Source organism: Colius striatus, chromosome Z (assembly GCF_028858725.1).
Source record: "Colius striatus isolate bColStr4 chromosome Z, bColStr4.1.hap1, whole genome shotgun sequence".
In the NCBI taxonomy this organism is placed as follows: Eukaryota; Metazoa; Chordata; class Aves; order Coliiformes; family Coliidae; genus Colius; species Colius striatus.
The window spans coordinates 25,141,783-25,161,303 of NC_084790.1; the positions used below are offsets into that span (position 1 = coordinate 25,141,783).

At 40.5% G+C, this 19,521-nt stretch overlaps 1 protein-coding gene across 5 annotated transcripts in view; it reads left to right on the forward strand.

The window, feature by feature from the left end:
• The window catches only part of SRFBP1 (serum response factor binding protein 1), a 79,773-nt gene that overhangs the window by 39,330 nt on the left and 20,922 nt on the right, over positions 1–19,521 (forward strand). For 3 of the 5 annotated variants that reach the window (XM_062019155.1, XM_062019156.1, XM_062019157.1), the window contains 2 exons: positions 5,562–5,795; positions 13,822–13,893. The exons of 1 other annotated variant lie outside the window; for it this stretch is intronic. In XM_062019155.1, coding sequence (XP_061875139.1) covers positions 5,562–5,795; positions 13,822–13,893 — 306 coding nt within the window. The remainder of the gene's footprint in view (positions 1–5,561; positions 5,796–13,821; positions 13,894–19,521) is intronic. One more of the 5 variants, XM_062019158.1, reaches the window with a different exon arrangement.

Sequence of the window (19,521 nt, forward strand, 5' to 3'; positions counted from 1 at the left end):
TATACTTGCCAAATAAAGTTTGGGTGTTTTACAATAGCTTAAACAAACTAGCCGTGTTAACTCTTGGGGAGTTGGGTTTTTTTTCATTTTGTTTTGTTATTAAACTGCATTAATAAGTAGTCTTTGCCTCAGCTGCATGCTCTGAGACTTTTCACAGTATAGCAGAATAAGGAAATTTGGCTAGAGAAAGGTAACCATTTCAACAAAACTATGTTTATAAGCACATTGTGTGGTTTTGTTTGACAATTATTTTAGTCATTTCAATTCTCTAGAGAGCTACAAAGCAGAAAATTACAAAATTTTAGTGTGAGACTTAGTAGATGAAAGCCTACAGGTTGACATTGAATTTCACTTGGATCTAAACTGAGACAGCAATACTGTAGACATTTAGTAATGTTTGAAATCAGTGCCAGCAAAAACCTGACACCAGTGTAGTTTACAGAAAGAACAATTGCTAGACAAGTTTCACATGAAATACATTCTTACATTCCTAGTGATTAACTGTAATTTTGGAGGGTTTTCTTTAGCAGGTTGGTAGTAGTTAACTCACATCAAAAGCCATATATTTGTTTAAAGTGAGATGGTTGTATAGCTTTTGATTTTTTGAGGAAGTTCTATTCTGATAATTTCCTTTAGTGACTTCTTTGATTTTACCGTTTTAAAATGAGAATTAAGTTTTACTGTTTTTTTCCTCAATCTAGTCTGTAATATTCCTGACCAAGTTGTTATTAATCCAATAAAGGTGAAAATTAATTATTTCAAGGAATAATGTTTTATATCTTGAAGTCATGTGTTAAAAGACAAGTTAAAACATTAATTTCTATAAAGCTTTTGAAAATGGCAGTCTATGAAACATGCGAAGTCATTAAAAATGCATGAAATTTTCTTTAGTGTCTATTTTGGGAAAATTAGCAACTGCAGAACCTTTTAATGCTTTCCTTCCTCTTTGTAATACAGAATCTAGATATTTCATAAGTGAAAAATACTATCATTACTGTAGGGCATAATAATCTTGAACCTTAATGATACAGGGGAAAGGTATTTAAATTATAATTCATTTAATTTGTCTGCAATTAGAGAGAAAATGTCTCCATTTCTGCTGGATAAAACCTCTGGTTTCAGTATGTGATGATATAGAATCAAGTCATCCAGTCAGGCTGCTGGGAAAAGCTTTGTTTACCAGACTAGTGGAAAAAAAAGATCTGGGAAGTGGGGTTTTTTTGTTGTGGCTTTGCTTTGCTGTAGTTTTCTGTTCTTCATGACACAGGTACTTACAGTAAAACATGACTTCTAAGAAAGGCTAAATCTGTGCATCCACGTACTTTCATTAAACTTAACTACATTTGCTGTAAGCTTATCAAGGTTAAAGGTTTTGAAGTTGTTTATTAAAAGAAGGTGAAAATGTGCAAACTTCTGAAGTGGTATTTATTCAAACAATGTTAGTAAATATGTGTCAGACTGATAGTATGGAAATAATTTAGTAGTGGAAAGTTACCACAACATGCAGAGTATTGTTAATTAGAAAGACATTCCTACCACCATTGTTATGTGACATATCATTTTCACTTAGGAAAAAAAGAGTACACTAGTAATATACTGATTTATTTGTCTTATTGATGCTGACTTTCAGTATACTTATGTTTCAATATGTGGTCTTCATGTTGCCAGTGTGATATGTTATAATAGAGGAAAAGGGTAGGGAATCTATCTTCTCAAACATATTCATTTACAGTGGTTAATTATTGTATTTTATGGTCTCTGCTAGCACCTTATAAGAGTTCTGTTTTTTTATAAGCTTTTCAAGTTTTCACCACTTAGATTTTATGTCCATCTATAATTTAAAAAGCAAATGTTTTTGCTAGTGAGGTGCCAGTGAGTGAGCAAAAAAACCACAATAGTAGCCGAAAGGTGCAGACTGTAGCATAAATATGCACAAACATTGAAAATCATGAGTGTCACCTGTCGAGGAAGAACAGTGAGTCAACCTAAGCAAGGCAGAGAGACCTTTAACCTTAGTATGAGTAAATTAAGTATACTTTGTCTTTCATTTCTTTACCTAAGTGTTTTATAAGTGTTTCTAGGTCTGTTTTGAGTATTACAAATAAATGCTTTTAGCAACATTTTGTTTGAATCTGGTGTGAACTGAGTATGGCTTGGAAGGCATAGCAAGACTCTTTGTGTAGTATGGGGAAGAGTCTGTAAATTGGGCAAGTTGAAGTACTGAAGTTTTCCAGCACATCCTCTGCCCTGAGCCCCAAGTGTGATTCACTCAAGAACCCCAAGAATGAATCCCCATTTCATCTGCAGGGGCCAGTGAGTGAGCTGACACTTCTACATTTGGCGAGTGCAGACTTTTTTCCGTATGACTGTTTAAAAAACTCCAAACAAAACAAAGAAGTCAGGAAAGCTTTTATCAGAGAGCTGTTAGATACTTACTTGACTTCTGAAGGGCAATAATATCGTGAACAAGTGACGTGTCTTAATATGCTGGGCATCAGTCAAGTTCAGACCTGTAAAAGGGAGGAACCTAACAGAGCCATCCAAGACTCCCTATGAATTAATCTACATCTAACGAGACCATTAATGGCTCTTGCTGGTTTCTCAGACTGCATTGGAAACCTCAGTCCCTCACAGCAGGTATTTGAAGCTCATGGTAACTGCAGTGTAAGGCTTTCACAAAGAGATGTTTCTCTTTGCAGTCTGCTGCAACAGGAGGCCATGGCAAGTCTTTTTAGAATTGGAATGCAGAAATGTTGGATTGAGTTCCTGATGAAAAAAAATTAGATTTTACTTGCCACACTTTCAGGTTATGCAGTATTTTTAGTAGAAATACATGTGTGCAAAGACTGGAGGTTTCTAGACTGCTAGCTACAGAATTTTTAGTGTCAAAATAGTGCTACTATATGCATTTAGTCTGTCATTGTATATTTTTGTTAAATAGGAATTAAACATTTTAATGACTATCCAATCATTTTCTCAGCACCAGGTAAAATAAATGGTGCAGTTGCATCATTTAGTTATTTTCATGTTGTCATTTGGCCAGAGGAGATAATAAATGTAATTTTAGGATTACTAGTTATAGTCAACAAAGCAGGAAATCATTAAAACAAAAGTCTGAGTTGTAGATGTTAAAAGCTTTCCTGCATAAGTTGTGGGACACAAGTAGCAGATAGAATGTTATGAGTTCACCTAACATCAGGTTACAGTTAAAGAAACTTGTTACAGATCAGTAGACTTGTCTGGAAGAATTTTATGTAATATAAAGGTGATGGACAGAGATGAGGATGACCTGGATTGCCTGGATTCCATTGAGGAAAAAAGTAAAGCCAAAAGGAAGATTAAATTTCCAGAAGTAAGACTCTTTGTCTTGAATGAGGCTTCTCTTATTCTCTATGATATTGCTAAGACATTTACTGCATCTCTATTTTATTCCTGTTTTTAAATTGTGGTTAAAATGAGACCGAATGTAGAAAAGACTTTAAAAGGTTACTTATAAACAGATTTTCCTTCTGTAGTAGGTGAAATTTAGGGCATTTAGTTAATCAAAATGAGGCTTGAGAGTTGACTTCGTAGTTTATAAGTAGTGACACAAAGGCAGACAGCCACTCAAAGTGCTTAATTTTATCTGCTGGTAAAATTACATAGTGATTTTACAATAAAGATATCTCAATGTAGCACTTATGTATTTAAAAAGCTTTTTAGGAAGTTTAAGCCACATTTAAATAGACAACATCAGACATCTAGTTAACAGTTTAAATTTTCCATCCTACTTTTCTGTTTATTAATTTTACCCAAATGTTTATTTCCATTTATTAATTTTGCCTCTGCTGGCAATAATATTCATCTTGATTTCACATTTGGTAAAATGAGGGCTTGGGGGAAACTAATTTGGTCGGTGGATTTATTTTCATTTTTTTACATAGACAGAGTGCCATTTAGTTTGTTACAATGACTAATGCCATTTACATATGTAGAAAATCTCGTCTGTGTTTGTATGTGTACATACATATATATATATGTGTGTGTACATTTAGGTCATAGTTACTGACAATGAGTTTGCATTTCAATCTAGCAGAGGATAAAAGTGTCACTTTTTCTTCGTAATCAGTTTGGTAGAACCAATTAGAATACTGCACTTCTTGACAACAGGCCATCATAGGTGTAACAAACTTGTGCTCTTAACATGGATTTACTTACTTTTTTAAAAGCTTATAAACTTTGAGGTGAGCCATGGCTGATTTATTTCACTGTTTTGAAGATATTCTGCTTTTAAGTGCATGATCCTGTTTTTGTGTACTTCCATGATGACGATATTTACACTAACAGTCAAAGACTACTTTTGCTCTGAATTAATAAAATACTAAACTTTTTCAGATTTAGAGGAATAAATAACCATGCAGTGATTAAATTACAGAAGAGAGAAGCTGAATAACTGTACTAAAATGAGGGGTTTTTTTTCCTTTCTCTTTGTCCTCATTAAAGAACCTAGAAAAATGATAGAAAAGAGCAGACTAGGACTGAATGGGTGTGGAAAACCAAAAGAAACTATTAAGAAGCTAGCTTCAAATACCTGTTCCAAGGGTAAATGATAATGTTATAAATTATTTAAATGCAGTAATGGGTAACATACTCCAGTTGAGATTTCACATAAAATATTTGATTTTTTTGATATGGGTGTTTTGTTGTCTACATATATATACCTTGATTCTGTTAGGGGTTTTTTTTTTTTTTTTTTAGAAATTCCTCCAAAAATTTTATTATAAAGATGGTATATCTGGAGTGATTTCATAAGGAAAACCTTAACACTCATACAAGCTAAGAAAAGATGGAAAAATAATGGGAATTAATTAATTGCATGATAATACCTGCTACATTCCACTCCTTGCCTCTGTGAGTCAAATACTTAAGAATTATCATAATAAATCCACATTCATCACACAATTTTTACAGTTTTCACTCAAAAAAAAAATTCACCACACCAAAATGAAAATAATATAATCACAACACTGAATTAAAGTGAATAATTTGCATACAATCCAGTCCTCATCCCTTCACTACAATTAGAACAACTCGAATTCTCCACAATCCTTCCATTTTCTAGCATTGTTCAGTCCATGTTTTGCCTGTTACCTCTCGCAATTGCTGTCTTTATATTGAGCTCCTCCTAATCCAAAGCTCCTGCCTGGCTCAGCAAAAGGAATGTGGTGTTTTAGCTCTGGCAGAGTACCAGATGCCCACAAATTTCTTCTATCATTCCACACCTCAATTGAACAGGGAAGAGAGAAACACAACAAAAAGTTTTACAAGTCAAGATAAGGACAAAGAGGTCACTCAGCAATTACTGTCATGGGCAAAACAGACTAAGATTGAGGAGAAATGGTTGAGTTATTAACAATCAATCAAAACAGAGTAAAGAAAATGAAAAATAAAAAACTAAATCTTAAAACACCTCCCCCCATGACTCCTCCTGGGCCTCTACCTCCTTCCTCCCAGCAGCACAGGGGAACAGGGAATGGGGGTTTACAGTCAGCTCATCACAGATGGACATTGCTACTGTTTAGTTTCAGGAGGAGGTCTCCTCACACTTCCTGGATACAGTACTCAAGGCTTCTGCCCTAGTGAGGCTTCATCTAGAGTCTTGTGTCCAGTTTTGCGCTCCTCAGCTCAAGAAGGACAAGGAATTTCCAGAAAGATTCCAGTGCAGGATCACTGAGATGGTTGGGGGACTGGAGCATCTTCCTTATGAGAAAAGGCTGCAGAACCTGGGACTGTTCAGCCTGGAGGAGACTGAAGAGGTAATCTCATTACACTTACAAGTGTCTAAAAAGTGTGTGTCAAGAGGATGGGGTGGCACTTTGTTGTTTCGCGTGACAGGGCAAGGGTTAACGGACAAAAGCTGGAACACAAAGAGTTCCACTTAAACATAGGGAAAAACTATTTCACTGTGAGGATGACAGAGCACTGGCACGGACTGCCCATGGAGGTGTGAAATCTCATTCTCTGGAGCTTTTCAAAACCTGCCTGGACACGTTCCTGTGTGACCTGATCTAGGTGGACCTGCCTGAGCAGGGGAGTTGAAGTAGATGATTTTTAGAGGTCCCTTCCAACCCCTACCATTTTGTGATTTCCACTGCTACTGTGTGGATTCTCTCCCACCAGAAATAGTCCTCCATGAAATTCTCCAGTGTGAGTCCTTCCTGCAGTTCTTCACAAGCTGCCTCACTGTGTGTCTCATCCATGAGGCAAATGATCCTTCAGGAACAGACTACTCCAGCTTGGGTCCCCCACAGGGTCACAAGTCCTGCCAGCAAACCTATGCCATCATGTGCTCCTCTCTCCATGGTTCCCAGGTCCTGCCCAGAGCCTACTTCAGAGTGAGCTTCCCATGGGGTCACAGCCTTCTTTGGGCATCTACCTCCTACAGCATGGGGTCCTCCCTGGGTTGCAGGTGGATCTCTGCTCCACAGTTGCCTCCATATCTGCAGAGGCAGGACCTGTCTCACCATGGGCTGCACCACAGCTCTCAGGGGAATCTCTCTTCCAGTGCCTGGACGTCTTTTCCCTCTCCTTCACCACTGACCTTCGTGTCTCTGGAGATGTTCTCACATTCTTACTGTCTTCTGCAGCTGTTGTGGTTTAGCATCTGCACAGCGACTTCTTGGCCTTCTGAAAAATGTTATTCACAGAGATGTTACCTCCACTGCTAACTGGCATTGGCCAGTGGCAACTCCATCTTAGAGCTGACTGGCACTGGCCCTGTCAGATGTAGGGAAAGCTTCTAGAAGCTTTTTACAAAAGCCACCCTTGTAACCTCCCTGTTACCAAAACCTGGCCACACAAACCCACAACAAGGTAGAAAGAAAATACTAGTCAAAATTGAGGACTCCTAAATTGCTTCTACAGGCCACTACTGAGTCACCTAAATTGCGTTAGACAGAATAGCTGGGAATAAATTTTATGTGAATAATCTTGCATTTCTGAGATGTGTCAAAGTCTCATCTGACAGGGGTTTTTTATGTCTTTCCTGTCTTACAAAGGCTATCTGATAAATTGCATTTCCATACCCTTTAGAGTCAGAAACTGTGTCTTCCTCGGTATCACTTGGATAAAATATCTTCTAGCAACCACAGTCAATATTCTCATAAAGTCATATTTTTTTGGATGTTATTTATGCTTTACATACTTCTATTGAATATATAGTTTTGCCTTTTTGTGTAATACAGTTCCATTTTTTTCTAAATAAGTCAATCATTTAAAATAAATACAAACTTTACTGTTCAAAATTTCTGTAAGTAATGGAGTGAGATTGCTGCCTCTGGTACTGGGACTTGCTTCAGAGCTGCATGGCTGCCCACTGCCATATCCTTTCCTGTGCCCCAGCACTCTCTTCCCAGCCTAAGCAAGTCTTTGCCCACTCGTAGTTACTTTTATCCCCAAATTCAGAATTTCAGTGTGACTTTGTATGCAGTCTTGGCTTCAAGTGCTGTTCCTAGTATGCTTACTTCTGTACTATCAGTTTTGCAAGATGTCCCCTTTCCCAAAAGCTGCCTGTGCACCACCTTCCCATGGAGCTTGTCTTTTTTTCACAAAACTCCAGTGATCTGTAAAATCCAACCGCTCTGTCAGCTTCTTTCATTATCTGTCACATTCAACAGTTTCCTTACATCCAGTAGTTTTTCATATCCTGTTTATTCAGCTTAATCTTAGGCCAAAGCCTAGTCATCTGCTTGCAGCTGTGACAAAATCCAGCTGGCTGACAGGTTGGTCCATCTGACATCCCACCACCACTGCTCAAGCAGTGAGTAAATACCTCAGTCTCCACATTGTGAAAATTGTTGAAAAACTGCAAATCTCAGCTCTGAGAATCACACTGGTCCTGTGGCTGATATCCCTTTGCCTTCATCTCCTCCTTCAAGTCTTATCATGGTTGCTCCTAAGGCAATAAATAAAAATGTAAATAAAGAAATCTTCCATTGTTGTCTACTACTCATTATCCATCAGGGTGCCAGCATATGCCAGCTAAGGCACTGGTACTGTCGTTTCTGACAGCGTGCCTGAAAGTCAGTAGCTCTTCTTGTAACTGTAGTCTCTCCCACAGAGAAAATGTGGTCAGTGTGCAGGGGGAAAGGATCTATTGATCACAATAGTTTTTCAGCACTCCTCAAGAGGTAGTCAGACACTTTATTTTTTATATTTATTTTTTATTTTTGTCACTTTATTTTTATACTTTTTTCATTTTTAAGTATTTGAGGATTGTTTAAAATGTTTGTCAGGTTATTTTCAAGGAGAGGAGAGCGTGTGTGTTTGTTGATAGGGCGGCTTTGTCTATATTTATCTAATCTGGGATTATTATGGACCGGATACTTCATAAAGTGGTATACTTACTTAATTCCCACTTAAAACTTTTGTATTCCTTCTTCACTTGGAACATAACACCTCATTAGTCTTGGAAACTTATTGGCACAGGGTGTTACAATACCATGTATTATCATGATTTCAGGAAGCAGCCATAATCTGTGAGGGCATGTGGAAGGTGCTAAGAGCAAGCAAACCTGACCAAACTCTGTGTCTGATTGCCATGGTCTGTCATCTTTTTATAAATGTGTTTATGCTGTGCATGAGTGCCACAAGGACTAGGCACCAGCTTCTGGGAGGACCAGCATGAGTGGGTATGGGGCCAGCAACTTGAGTCAGAACAGGGATGTAGGTGTTTTGAGCCTTCAGTGCCAGCAGCAGAAGCAGATGAGGATCTGGGCTCCAGCCACAGGGACAGGAGCTGCACATGTCCCATCTGGGAGGAAAGGGACAGGTTGTGTCCTGGGCACAGTGTTGGATGGGATGGGAACAAGTAAAACAAGAACCTTGCTGCAACACTTAGACTGCAATTGCAGATCACAGCTCCTGTGCTTGAGGCCTCCTGCTGATGGAGGCAAGCAAGAGTGTTTGTGTTTTCACCTGCTTTGTTTGGACTCCACGTATCTGTCTTTGTGGCATGTGTAATTCACTAGCAAACTTCTAGTTGTACTAGCAGTGAGTGAGAGGCACTGGGTCCATGCAGGGGTATCAGGTAGGTAGAGGGACCATGCTGGTGTTTGGAATGGACCTGTTAGAAGAAGAGCTTGAGCTGCATACATCTGCCTGCTAGTGATTTGCTGGCAGCCAGCAAGCAGAAGGATAAAACAACTATATTGATTCTGAGGTGGTGATGATTTCCACAGCAGCCTTTCTGTTTGTAGCTAAAAATGTGTATTGATAGCACATCAATGTTTTGGCTACTGCGCAGCATCAAGGCTGTCTCTGCAACATTTCTTCCCCCACCTTCACCAGTAGCTGTGAGTGGGCAGGATCCTGGAAGGGGCCAGGAGTGCTGATCCAGGCTGACCAAGTTGATATTCCATACCATATGACATCAACTTAGCAATATCAACTCAGGGAGAGGAGCAGGAAAGGGGAGTCATTTGTGATTGACTTTTGCCTTCCAAAGCAACCGTTCCTGCTTCTCAGGAAGTGGCCAGATATCACTGTTGATGGGAAGTAATATCTTTATCTGCCTTGCTTCTCACACACATGGCTTTGCCATTTCTCTATTAAACTGTTTTTATCTCCACCCAAGAGGTTTCTATCTTATTTTGTCCCCTGGCTTGCTGAGTAGGGGGGTGACAGAGCAGTATGTTGGGCTCCTGGCACCCAGCCAGCGTCAAATCACCACAACAGCTCAGACAGAGGGATCCTAAGCAGACAGAGGGATATGCTCTGCTTCTATCTGAGAATCACAGAGTGGTAGGGATTGTAAAAGACCTCCAGAGATCACCTCGTCTAAGCCTGCTGCCAAAGCAGGTTCACCTAGAGCAGGTTGCACATGAAAATCTATCAGTATGTGTGTGCTCATGAATCTAGAGTGAGTGGGAGGGGGCGTACTCAGTAATGTGCTTCTATCCTGACCAGATGAAGAGGAAAAAGAGGTCTTGTCTGGCTATACAAAAGAGGTCTTGTCTGGCTATACATAAGCTCACGAGGGTTATATGTGAGTTCATCTGAGACCTGGGAGTCTTACATATGGGTGCTGTCAAAGGCAGTGTCCTTCCTGAGACAGCTAGCTCATAGCTGAGCTTCAGTACTGGTTGAAACTGCAGGTGAGAAAGCAACTGCTACATCTGTGGACCTGGGATAGAGACCTCCAGATCTCTATATACACTGGTCTTTCCTCTAGCAACAGGGCAGGAAGAATCCCTGGACTGGTCCCAGAGATGCTGGAGGTGGCAGCCACTCACAACATCCCTTAGCATAGTTGGCGAAAGAAGATTTGATAGTAGATGTTAAATATGAAGCTTTTGTTGTTGAGTCAGGAGTTCTTGTGCTATATTGTCGTGGTTTAGGCCCATCAAGGGACAAAAGATCATGATTAGATTAAAATACCACACACATGAGAATTCCTAAAGGGTAGGGAAGGCTTAATTGCCAATTATGGTCCCAAACAAAACAGACCAGCCTACTCCACTTGGGGAAGAGAACAGAAAATACTTTAATCCACCACCAACTAAAGCATAACCATAAAACCCCAAAACAGAACAAACAGAAAACAACAGAGTGGTACAGTTATGAAGAGCACAACCAGCTATTTAAAACCACCTTCTCCCCACCCATCCCATCTTCCCAGGCTCAGAGCCCTGATCCCTGTGTCTTTTTCTCTTCCCCTGCTAAATGACTCATGGTGGCAGGGAATGGGGGTTTCAGTCAATCTGTTTCCAATGAGTTCTGCTGTTTGTCTCTCCTCGAGGCAGGTGGGCTCCTCAGTGGTCCTCCCTGCCCCAATGCGGGGTGCCTCACACAATCGGCAGCCCTGCATGGGCAGTTCCAATGTGCGTTCATCCCAAAGGCTGCAGCTCCTCTCTGCCTCTAGTGTGGGTCTGCTCTGTGGCCCGCAGGCTCTCCAGCACAGCCTGTGCAGTGGCTGCCTCCTCACACAGTCTCTCACCCATCCGGGCACACTCACTAGGAGCTGCTGGTGACTCTCAGGCCTGCCGTTGCCCGCCATGGGTTACAGGGGTACAGCTGTGTTCTCACCAGGAGTTGCCGGGGGGGAGTCTCTGGTCTGGCACTCCTCTGACTGTGGGATCCATGTGGTCACCTCCATCTTGTAAAGCTCTTACACCTTCTCCCAAGCACTTCAAATTCCTGTCCTTAAATAGTGATTGCAGATGTGCCAGATTGGCCCAGCCAGGCTGGAGGTGGGTCCAACAACTCTTTACCAGGTCTGCACTGCAGCTTTATCCCTCTGTTACCGAGCAAAAGCTGATCCTCACTAAACCATGACATATATGCATCTCAAAACTGATAAAACACTCCTCAGAAAAATATCTCTATATCCTTTTTCTATTTTATTGTCTACCACCACCATTAATAGACACAGAATTAAAGTCTGTTTATTCCAGTAACTACTTTTTAAAAAATGGGATGGTTCTCAAAACTTTGTAAGTCAAAAATGCTTTTTTTTCTTAAGTCTAAGAAAAGTGAAGGACATGCTTTATAAATGTAGGAGTCTAAGCCTTTACAGCTTTACAGGAGGTTCTTGTCCTCATTCTTTATACTAAGGATTTCAATGAAGTACCATTGATGACTTCATGTTCTAGACTGTTAATTCTTTCCCTGTTGTTATGCATGATTCTGCAATGTTAAGGGAATTCAGCAATACTATCATATAAAAATTAAACCTTAAACACACTAATGTAGGGATTTCTGAGGTTTACCTGCCTCCTACCTGAACTATGTTGCTGTGCTTAAATTCTAGAGAAAGAAAATAGGCAGTTTTATTTGGAACTAAGACCATATAATCTTTCTTTTTTTTTTTTTAAATAAAAGACCAGCTTGATTTATTTAATAGTATTGGGTTCCAGAGCTTCATTCATAGCCCCTAACCAACAGTGTGACTGTAAGCATGTCACTTAACCACCATGCCCTACTTTTACCATCTGTGAAGCACTTTGAAAAATCGTGGAAAACTGAATCATAGGTCTTTTCCATCTCTCGTTTCTGTTAGGTCATCCAGCTGTCTATCTGCCAGTAGAAGATTGTTTCCGACATCCACCAGTGTTTTTCCAGTCTGGATTCTGTCCTCCAAGTGACTGGGCCTCCACTGGTACCTTTGGGAGACAATTTTGCAGACTTCTAGACCTCATTGTCAGGAAATTCTTCTGACAGTCCGAAAAAAATGTGGTTTTTTTCTTAATTTAATATTATTCTCTTTATTCCCTTGCTTACAGTTTTAACACATACGCAGTTTATGCAGCACCTTAAAGATCTAGGTAGGATACAGACTCTCTGTAAGGAATCTAATACGTAGAGGGAAGGACAACATAGGCTGTTGAAACACAACACATAAAGTAAGCTACTAAGCTTACTAAGTAAGTTCCTCCTCTATGAGAAAGTAAGCTACTTGATTCTTCCTGAAAAGAAGTCTGCAGACTGCTCCAGTTTTAGGACAAAAGCAAGATAGAATATGGAATGGTAACACTGGAGTAATATGTTAGATGAAAGTGTTGGGATACTTATCAAGGGTGGTTATATAGGGAAAAAGAGAGAAGGGAACAAGTGTTAATTAATTTATTGAACGTGAATTATATAGTACTTCTTCTTTCTAGACATTTTTAAATTACCATGTTTCCTATAATTTGATTTGCATTTGAATCTCTGCTGATAATGTGAATTATTCTGAATTAATAGTAACCATAGTTGCATTTAAGGGTTTTCAGTTAGCATCTTTCTTGTCCAGATCTGATGTTGACTACCAGTGCAACCCAGGTACCCGAACATGTTGTGTTTTCTCAAACTATAATGGGCAGTTTCAGTTTAGTTTTTCTTCTGTATTGACTTGAAGTGTTGCTAAATTATTGTATTTTATATTTAAATCGTTAGTTTTTCTGGCATGCTAGAAATTGAGCAAAAAGATTTTCTTCAGGTGTTGAATCAGCCAGTATTGTGTTACAAGCTAGATCTAGATGAAAGCTGTCAAAATAACTAGGGTTTTTTTGTACAAAGTTTTTTCATTTTTCAGAACTATGAATTTATTTGGGCTCTGCATAACAGTAGTTAAACTGCTTTTAAAATGGCCATCTGGCAGACAACTGGTATGTAACATGATTTATTTGACACTGTGCTCTAGGAGGAAAAACTCAATATTCAGTACATTCAATTGATAAGAGTTAACAGGATATTTTGTAATGCAACAAATATCAAGTATGTATTTTAGAATAAAGAGAAATCTGATATGAGGACATGTTTTATAAAGTATTAAACTTTGAACGAAATCCATTTGTCTAGGATTTTCATTCCTGTATTTCATCTGCCAGTGGAAATGCTTAAATCCAGGAATGAAAACTGCATGTGTAGTCAGTCTCTTCAGAAAAGGGAATTACTTTTTTATTCTTCATCTCAACTTCATTTTTGTTATCTCACACTTACATATTCACATGTGTTGGTAAGTTCTGATGTAACTTTGGATTGGGACATATCAAACCTTCCAAAGTTTGTTTGTAGCCTCTCGGTACAGACAATTAAAACAATTCTGTAAACAAAATCACTCTTCTACATAGTTTGCTGATGAAAGTGTCTTATTGTCCTTGGTGGTAGTATATACTACTAGTCAGTCAATGTGGCATTTACACACACAGACAAAATAATCTCTATATAATCAATATACTTTCTTCATTTAAGAGGTCAGTGGGAGATGCCATGAAGTTTGACTGTTTATGAGGAAGGCAAACCTTTTAGAACAATTTCAAAAAGTCTGTTCTAAAGTCAAATAAATACATCTTTTACCCACAGGAAGTAAAGCCAGATGAAGTTACCAGATTTGCTCTTAGGACAGAAGTTAATTTTGAAAGTATCTGCAGAAAGGTAAGTCTTGTTGGTTTTAGTCTTCTTTTCCCCTACTTCTGTGAGTGTGAGAGCAGTCCTTAGGGAAAAAGTGCACGTGTACATGGGAGTACATGCATTTGCACAGTGTGTTCTGTGTAGACCTTGCTTCCTTTTCTAAGGAAATAATATCCGCTAGGACATATCTACAAAAATTGTATAGCTTTTTAGTGCAAGTGGCTTGATATCTGGTCTGGTAGACTAATCTCCAGTAACTGAAATAGAATACCAAGAAGCATAATAGTGGTTTTTCAGTCTTTAAAAAATTACTTTTTGTGTTTATATACTACATAATCATGGCTCAGTTAGTGTAAATAATACAAGCTTTCAACAACAGTTGGAAAAGGGCTCTAAATACTTCTAGATGCAGAGAGAAGTTTCCATATGTGAACAACACATGACAAATGTGAGCCTGAAATAAAGGTGGAATTTTTACAGACCTGCTGCTCATTAATTTCAGTGCAATGTTTCTCATGAAGCTCACTGATGGTACATCATTAAATATTAACTGTCTTAACTAGTGATTTGTTTAAGAGATTTGGACAAATAAGTGGGAAGGTGCTTGTTGAAATAAGCATTTGACATTGAGAGCACACAGGACAGTCTAAAAGACGCGTAGAAATAAGTACCATTTAAGGGATATGCTGCAGAAGTACCAATACATGACATAATATATTTTCCTCCACATTATCCTAAATTCCTATGGGTGGCCCACTGTCTGAAATGTTAAGTGTTTATAGTCCACAGGATAAGTTTTAGTGTAGAATTGGTCTATTTCCTTCTGTGATGGCATCAGTAGTCTGTAGTGTAACTATGCTGTTGCAAAGCACAGCTAGATCAGCAATTACCATAGTGTGTATCAGGATTTCCATGGTTCATGCGAGAGAAATCATAGGAATTTGGTATTTCTGGAGAAGAGTTTGGATGGAAGCATCTTATTGCTTTTCCTTGTCTTCATGATAGGAGTGAGAAAAGGTCACAGGTACAGACATAGAGCTAAAAAGCAACATTTTTAAAAATTTACTTGACCAAGATTTTCTAGTCTGAAGGTGAGCTGTCAGGTGAGCTGTGCAGAAGTGAAGATTTTGGTTGCTCAAGGACGTATGGAGAGGATTTTCATGGTTGGAGTAGGGATGCTAAATTGAAACAGTAAGATATTTTGTCACTCACAGTAGGAGATTCTTCTGCCAAGAATTCAAAGGCGTCAGGTTTATGCTGATTGCATAAAAGCACAGTAGCTCCAAAATAAAATAATTAATACTACTGTTTTAAACAAGTTTATAGCTGGAATTTTGTTTTGTAAGAGGACAATTATATTGCCAAGAATGCAGAAGGAAATTAGTTAATCTTAGTAGTTTATTTTGTCCCATTATTTCTGATGCATTTGTAGTTGAGACTGAGTGTGTATTCTCCATACTTACTTAAAATAGGCTTTCATTTAGCTGCAGTCCTTGAAAACAGATAATACAGGTATGTTCATTAAATTGTTTTGATTTTTAGAAATACCGTTATTTCTGTGACTTTATGCTTCTGGTCCAGTTCATCAGGACTACGAAAGTCTGTTAATCTTGCACTTTGGAGTGAATGGGTCTTGTGTTTCAAATCAAGATATACAGATTAATGCTGATGCATTTCAAACCCATAGAGGATTTTTAACCTCATTGCAGTAGAACATTGTGGTAGTTTGGCCCTGGCTGGATGCCAATTTGCCAGGCCTCACCATATTGAAAACCCAGCCATCGGCCTCTGTTCCAGGGAGACTTGATTCGTGTGGCTCACTTAATTGCAGCACATGTTTCACATTTGTGGGTGACCTGTGTAATGGCTTCCATGGTCAAGTCCACCCCTCGATCACGAGCCCATCTATATGTTGCATCTCTTCCCAGATGTCCTGGTGTTTCATGGGCCCATCGAGCTATAAATAGCTCACCTTTACGCTCCCAGTCTAGGTCTACCTGAGCTACTTCAATTTTGGCAGCTTTGTCTACCTATTGGTTGTTCCATTGTTCTTCAGTGGCACGGCTTTTGGGCACATCAGCATCTACATGAGGTACTTTCAGAGTCATGTTTTCCACCTGAGCAGCAATGTCTTGCCATAATGCAGCACCCAGATGGGTTTACCAGCCAGATGGGTTTACCCTTGCGCTGTCAGTTGGTCTTCTTCCATTGCTGTAGCCATCCCCATAGAGCATTAGCCACCATCCAGGAGTCAGTATAGAGTACTGGCCACTTCTCTCGTTCTGCAATCTTTAGAGCTAGTTGGATGGCTTTCACTTCAGCAAACTGACTTGACTCACCTTCTCCTTCAGTGGCCTCAACAACTCATCGTGTGGGACTCCACACAGCAGCTTTCCACTTACGATGATTTCCTACCACGCGGCAGGACCCATCAGTAAACAAAGCATAATGCCTCTCATCTTCTGATAGTTCATTATATGGTGGTGCCTCTTGGGCACAAGCTACTTCCTCAGGCAATGCTCCAAAATCTCTGCCTTCTGGCCAGTCCATGATCTCTTCCAGGATTCCTGGGCGATTAGATTTCCTCAGCCGAGATCGTTGTGTAATCAATGCCATGCACTTACTCCATGTAACGCTGGTTGCATGATGTATAGAAGGGGTTTTCCCTTTGAACGTCCAGTGTAACACAGGCAGACGTGGTGCCAAGAGGAGATGAGCTTCTGTGCCAATGACTTCTGAAGCAGCTCGAAGTCCCTCATATGCTACTAGTATTTCTTTTTCATTTGGGGTGTAGTGGGCTTCTGATCCTCGATAGCCTCAGCTCCAAAACCCTAATGGTCGACCTCGGGTTTCTCCAAATGTTTTCTACCAGAGGCTCCAGGTGAGACCATGCTCTCCAGCGGCAGTGTAGAGGATATTCTGCACATCTGATCCTGTACGGATGGGCCCAAGGGCGACTGCACGGGCTATTTCCTGTTTAATTTGTTGAAAAGCTTGTTGTTGCTCAAGGCCCCACTCAAAACAGTTCTTCTTTCTGGTTACTCTAAAAAGAGGGCTCACAAGCTGACTATAACCTGGCATATGCATCCTACAGAATCCCACAAGGCCCAGGAAAGCTCATGTTTCTTATTAGTTGGTTGAGACATAGTCGCTATTTTGTTCATAACATCCATAGGCATATGCCGACGCCCATCTTGCCATTTTATGCCCAAAAACTGGATCTCTTGTGCAGGTCCCTTTACTTTGTTTCTTTTTACAGCAAAACCACCTTTTAGGAGAATCTGTATTATTCTTTTCCCTTTCTCAAACACTTCTTCTGCCTTGTTGCCCCATACAATTATGTCATCAATGTACTGTAAATGTTCAGGGGCATCACCCATTTCCAGCACAGTTTGGATTAGACCATGACAAATAGTAGGACTATGTTTCCACCCCTGGGGCAATCGATTCCAGGTATATTGGACACCTCTCCATGTGAAGGCAAATTGTGGCTTGCACTCTGCTGCCAATGGAATTGAGAAAAATGCATTAGCAATGTCAATTGTAGCATACCACTTGGCTGCTTTTGACTCCAGTTCATACTGAAGCTCCAACATGTCTGGTACAGCAGCACTCAGTGATGGTGTCACTTCATTCAGGCCACAATAGTCTGCTGTTAGCCTCCACCCTCCATCAGATTTTTTCACAGGCCATATGGGACTATTAAATGGGGAATGAGTTTTGCTAATTACTCCTTGAGCCTCCAGTTGATGAATCAACTCATGGATGGGAGCCAGGGAATCTCGGTTCATGCAATATTGCCTCCGGTGCACCATCCTGGTAGCAATTGGTACCTGTTGCTCTTGAACTTGCAGCAATCCCACAACAAAAGGGTCTTCTGAGAGGCCCGGTAAACTAGAGAGTTGTTTGATTTTCTCTGTATCTACAGAGGCTATACCAAAAGCCCATCGATACCCCTTGGGGTCTTTGAAGTACCCTCTCCTGAGGTAATCTATGCCAAGAATACAAGGGGCCTCTGGACCAGTCACAATGGAATGTTTTTCCCATTCGTCCCCTGTTAAGCTCACTTCAGCCTCTAATACAGATAATTCTTCACATCCCCCTGTCACTCCAGAGATCCAGACAGAATCTGTGCCTCTATACCTTGATGGCATCAATGTACACTGTGCCCCTGTGTCTACTAAGGCTTTATACCTTTGTGGGTTTGATGTGCCAGGCCATCGAACCCACACAGTCCAGTAGATTCTGTCATCCCTTTCCTCCTCCTGGCTGGAGGCAGGGACCCTCTATCTGATCCTTGCAATTTTAGACCTGAAGGCTCCTTATTGGCGTCGAAGGAAGTGGTTGCAGTTCTTCTATGTCTTGGAGATTGTTGATTGTCCTCTTTTGTTCTGGCAGCTACCATGCTGACAGTCTTCTTGAGTGGTCCTTTTCCAACAGCTGTCTTCCCGCTTAGTTCACATACACGCGCTTCCAGCTTAAAAGTGGGTTCACCATCCCACTTCCTCATATCCTCTCCTTGGCCACGCAAAAAAAGCCAGGTTCGTTTCGTGGTGTACTCCTGCATCTGGGACTTCCTTTTGCGCTGGTCAGGACAGTGGATGACCGAATTCTTGAGGCAGTTCTGACAGTCAGGCCATCATCCCACACTGATGAGGAGGTGCAGAGGCTCTCTTCGTAGTTCTGTAACCAAGAAGATACCCTCTCCACTGTTGGTATATCCATGTCTGGATGATACATCATTGCCAAGATATTAGAATATGTAACTGGGGCACTCTGAATCACTTTTTTCAACATGGCCCATGTACACTGGACATTGTCTGGATCTGTGGAGGCCTCAGCATTATCTAGATCACCGTAGATGACTTCCAACACAGCTAATTCCCTTAGGTATTGGATGCCTTCATCAGCTCTAGTCCACTTTCCTCGGGCATTTACAAGGTCTTCCTTGAATGGGTATCTTGCCCTTACACTTGAGAGGAGCCGTTTCCAGAGACTACAAATTGAGATCTTCTTTCCAATGCCTCTATCAATTCCCCGGTCCCTAGCAAGAGATCCCAGTTGTTGGGCTTCTCTACCTTCCAATTGCTGACTGTCAGCCCCTTTATCCCAACATCGGAGCAGCCAGGCACCAATCCGCTCACCTGGCTGGCGACTGTAATCTTTTTGCATATCTCTAAGTTCTGATGAGGTGAGGGACCAAGTCGTTTCCATTTCCTTTTCGATTTCTTTCACTCCTTCTCCTGATCTCTTTACCAAAGGACCAGCTTCTTCTTCTAACCTTTCCTCTTCCTCCTCTTCTGCCCTTACTAATCGATGATATGGACTTGACCTCCTTATCCACTGCTTCTTTTTCACTACTGGGGCAACCACTGTGGTTGTTGTTTGGTTCCCTGACTCAACCATGGTAGTCTTAGGTATAGTTTGAATTTCCACCTCGGCCATAGTTCTCTGAGAGGACTGGACTGCGACTGACTCAACCATGTTGGTCTCAGGTACCGTTTGAGTTTCCACTTCAATCATAGTTCTCTGAGAGGACTGGAATGCAGCTCGGTAGGCAGAGGCTAGGCCCCAGTATAGTGCCTGAACCTGATGGGCCTCATTGGGGTAGGTAAGACACCCTTCTATCAGGTGGCATGCCACCCAGGGACT